At 33.9% G+C, this 4,442-nt stretch overlaps 1 protein-coding gene across 1 annotated transcript; it reads left to right on the top strand.

Annotated features, from left to right (window-relative positions):
- The first annotated feature begins 3,592 nt into the window (after positions 1-3,592).
- LOC140434000 (uncharacterized) lies at positions 3,593-4,129 on the top strand. Its single transcript, XM_072521969.1, has one exon. The coding sequence runs from the start codon at positions 3,593-3,595 to the stop codon at positions 4,127-4,129; it is 537 nt and encodes a 178-aa protein (XP_072378070.1).
- The last annotated feature ends 313 nt before the right edge of the window (positions 4,130-4,442 follow it).

Below are 4,442 nucleotides of genomic sequence, written 5' to 3'. Positions count from 1 at the left end.
TACTACATTTAAATGGTTTTTACCCACATATTTAGAGACTTCAAACACGTACATCCAAATAGTACTGATGATGAATTAGTTATTCTAATTATTAAATATTTTTTCCATTGTGTATTTCTTTTGTAAAAATATTAAACAAAGTTGTAGATATAACGGAACCCTGTGGTAAACCTCTGGATGAACGTTTGGGATTACAGAATTGTTATTCGACCTTACATAAACTTTTCTTTGCGTTAAAAGATTGCACAAGACGTTACATACGATCATACATACAAGTAGACGATCTTATTTGTTCAGTTCCTTCTATACAAATTCAAAATACCTTAAACATTTCGATGACGTATTTGTCACTGACTATATCTTTAAGTACAGAAGAACTATCAAAATTGTCTGGAAGTTCTAAAAATTTTGCAAAATAAACTAATACAGCTCAAACATTTTCATTAATGTGAGTAAAAATGTGACATCAATTATTTTGCCACAACAAGATCCTATTTCCTATATTCAAAAAAGGTCTCGAATTCATTCTTTATAAGACCAGTTGATAAATCTGAACTGATCCAAAGTTTCAGTAGTATCAAAAGCAAATCTTCCTGTAGTACCTACTTATGGACTATCCATAAAAATTTTCATAAATCTCTTAAAAAATGTGTTGAAGGAAAAAAATCGGTTGCCTGTAAAGTCGGTTTTACGGGCGAAGATTTTACTTGACAACGTCTTTTTCTCGGTAGAATATTTATTGATATGAATATTATTAAATTGCACAATAGTTGTTTGCAGTTGAAACGCGCTGTTTCTTCTCAATCGACTGAATTACGATTGATTGCAGAGTGATTTAAACTAATAATTTACTTAACACTATCAACATTTGTCAATAGTATGACATAACCTATAAACTCAGTTTCTCAACTTTTGTGTCAATCTAACAATTAATCAATCAATCATTGTTTACGATAATGAAATATTAGTGTACAATTATTTACCTTTATTGTTGTAGTTGTTGTAAATGACGAATCTAAGCACTCCACATTTTTACTACAGACACAGCTGACGATACTTTAACCACACGTGTGAACTTGTATTATGACGCTTTCTCGGTTTTCCAACGCCAAGAACGCTCGAGAAAGACAGAGACACAAGCACGCACCGATTCAACGCGCCTAATTCTCTAGTGCTGCGCGCGCAGCGGACCGATCATGTTTGAGTGGGAGAGAGACGCAAGGCATTCGCCGGTCCGGCGGGCCTCTCTCTTGTTCGGTGACTCATCGTAACAGACGTGAGCGGGCGTTACACTTTTTCATGAGTGACTCCGAGCCACAACCTAATTTAAGACGTTGTCACTTCAAAATATATTTTTAGAGTGCCTAAAAACGGCCATTAATATTCCTCTTCATAAGGGTGGTGAAAAATCGAATGTCTGCAACTATAGACCTATTGCCTTACTACCGGTCCTATCCAAAATTATTGAGAGTCTTATAAAAGCCATACTTATGTATATTCTCGTTGAAAACAACATTTTATCACAAAGTCAGTTCGGCTTTTTATTTAATAAATATACCAGTGATACTATGCTTTCTGTACTACATTAATTCTATCAAGCACTAAACAATAATCTTTACATTGCCACTGTTTTTTGTGACTATGCCAAATCTTTTGATTGTGGAAATCAGGACATTTTGATGAAAAAAACTTAATTTCTATTGAATTTTGAGGTATTTCTTTGAATTGGTTCCAATCTTACTTGAGGAATAGGAAACAACTAGTTAGAACAAATGACACTGACTCTAGTCACAAAAGCATTGTATGTGGAATATCACAAGGTTCAGTATTAGATCCTCTACTGTACCTTATCTTTATAAACGACCTTACTAACTTAAAAATCGGTGAAAAAATTTTTTTATCCTTATTATCTTATATTTTGTGATATTGACTTAAATTGTTATTGTTATTTTTCTGTTTTTTTGTAAGCTTTGTCCATAAAATTGTACAATTTTTAGTGACAATAGAGAATATTTCTAATCTATTCTATTTTTAATACTTTTAATAAACATATCCAATTTACTTTAAAGATTAAAAGTGGATGTTCCATATCATTTCTGGACACCAAATTTATAAGAACTGAACAAAACAAAATAATAATGATTGTATCACAAGCCAACACAGCCTGGAAGATATTAAAAATATTTTTTAAATTATCCTACTCATCAAAGTTTACTACGGAAATTACAATGAAAAATAGGGTAAGACATATTAGTTATAAAAAGTTCAAGAACAGAAACTTGTCATTGAACATCTTACATACCTTACCCTAAACCCTACAAATATCCTTAAAAAATTTATATTTAATTTGGACCTTTTTGACGGTCCCACTGATATTGAGTCAGTACAACCAATTCAGTATAAAAAAAACTACCAAACTACTAAATACAAACCGATTATTGGAAGCAACGAATCGGCTACTGTAAACACAATTCCTAGACAATGTCATGTACATATTATGTCCCGCATAGGTGTTGATATGAAAGACGTTAAGGTACCCGATATTACTTTTAACTGAGTAGAATGGTATAACACTGACAAATACTCCACATATCATATAAGGTATCCTTTTGATAAAATTGACGAAGTATATAGACCTAATATTTGGCCCCAACGAGCTGACGTTAGGAAATTTAACTTCAAAAGAAATTTTCAGCACATAAAAAGACGGAGGAAGAAACCTAGAAGGTTCTACAAACTTTTATCAAAATAAATTAATTCGACATGGTACTTGTAACTATCAATGCTTTTCTTGCTGATCAAAATTTATATAATGTCATACGGTGATGTCATACGATGATGCTTACAGTAGGGGAGAGTGTTGTACCTCGGACCGGGTTGTACCTCGGGTCAGTTGACTTTCTTTCTTACCCACTGCAGATTTCTCTTCGATTTGGTTGAATTAGTGGTTTAATAATATCAGCGGTAGATGGCATCTAAATACACTTATCAAAAAATTGCAGCGTGGTGACTTGCAGAGCGTTTTGTGTTTTGTTTGATCGTAAGTAAATTATTTACCTATTTGTTATCTGTTAAAATCCGCTTCAAATGTAAATATATATATTTTATTATTATCTGTAATGGACAATATATATTTACGCTTGATAATCATGAATGTATTTTTTGTCTAAACGCATAACCTAATATTAGAAAACAAAAAACAGCTGAAATTGTTACGTTGTGTACCTTGGGTCACCGGTAGGTCGTGTACCTTGGACCGGACCAAGGTACAATCTTATTGCGAATTAACATTATTTTGACTTTTATTTAAATTAATTGGTGTGTCTGTGGACCACATTTAAATGCCCAGGATTTAACTGCAGCCGCAAATAAATGCATAAGTGGTGAATTATCAATTAGGAAAGCAGCAAAGTGCTATAACATATCAAAAACCACGCTGATCAGGCACGTAAAATCCTTCAGGCAGTCGGGGTCTTCAGAATTTTCTTATGTTGCTGCCAATAATGTAAAACAAGTTTTTAATAAAGAAGAGGAAGCTGAGTTAAAAATATATCTTCTCACTGCTGCACGCCTCCACTATGGTTTGACGAAAATGGAAGTTCGTACTTTAGCATACCAGTATGCAACTGCAAATAACAAGTCTTATCCACCTTCTTGGGACCAAAAAAAGATAGCTGGCAAGGAATGGCTGAGGCAGTTTCTTAGAAGACATGAAGATTTATCACTTCGTAAACCAGAACCTACAAGTTTGGCCAGATCAACATCCTTCAATAAAACAAATATATCTTTCTTTTTTAAGAACTACAAAGAAGCTTTGTCTCGTGGAGATTTTTCCCCAGAAAAAATTTGGAATTGTGTCGAGACAGGGTTAACGACTGTCCATGTACCACCAAAAATTGTAGGACCTAAGGGAATAAAACAATTAGGTCAAATGACAAGTGGAGAGCGAGGTCAAAATGTAACCTTGATAGCCTCAATAAATGCAATCGGAAATCATATTCCGCCAATGATGATATTTCCGAGGGTTAATTTTAAGCCTCACATGCTAAAAGGTTGTCCAGTTGGAACTATAGGAGGTGCAAATTCGTCCGGCTGGTCAAACGAAATATTGTTTTTGGAATACCTATAACACTTTAAAAATCATGTGAAACCAACAGTTGAAAATCCAGTTATATTACTTTTGGATAATCACGATAGCCACATGAATGTAAGTGTCATTAATTTCTGTAAGAAGAATGGAATTCTACCGATAACGTTTCATCCCCACACCAGCCACAAAATGCAACCGCTCGATCGAACAGTTTTTAGACCGATGAAAACTTACTATAATACCGCCTGTAGTGAGTGGATGATTATGCACCCTGGACAACCTATTACGATTTACGATATAGCCGAACTTGCAGGTAAGGCATTTCCAAAAGCATTTACTACATCTAATATCC

Source organism: Diabrotica undecimpunctata, chromosome 2 (genome assembly GCF_040954645.1).
Source record: "Diabrotica undecimpunctata isolate CICGRU chromosome 2, icDiaUnde3, whole genome shotgun sequence".
NCBI lineage: Eukaryota > Metazoa > Arthropoda > Insecta > Coleoptera > Chrysomelidae > Diabrotica > Diabrotica undecimpunctata.
The sequence above is the reverse complement of the archived record's forward strand: the minus strand, read 5'-3'. Positions and strand labels throughout refer to the sequence as shown.

What these genes read in the sequence shown, in the direction of transcription:
- LOC140434000 (XM_072521969.1), top strand. Translation starts at nt 3,593, where the DNA reads ATGGAAGTTCGTACTTTAGCATACCAGTATGCAACTGCAAATAACAAG.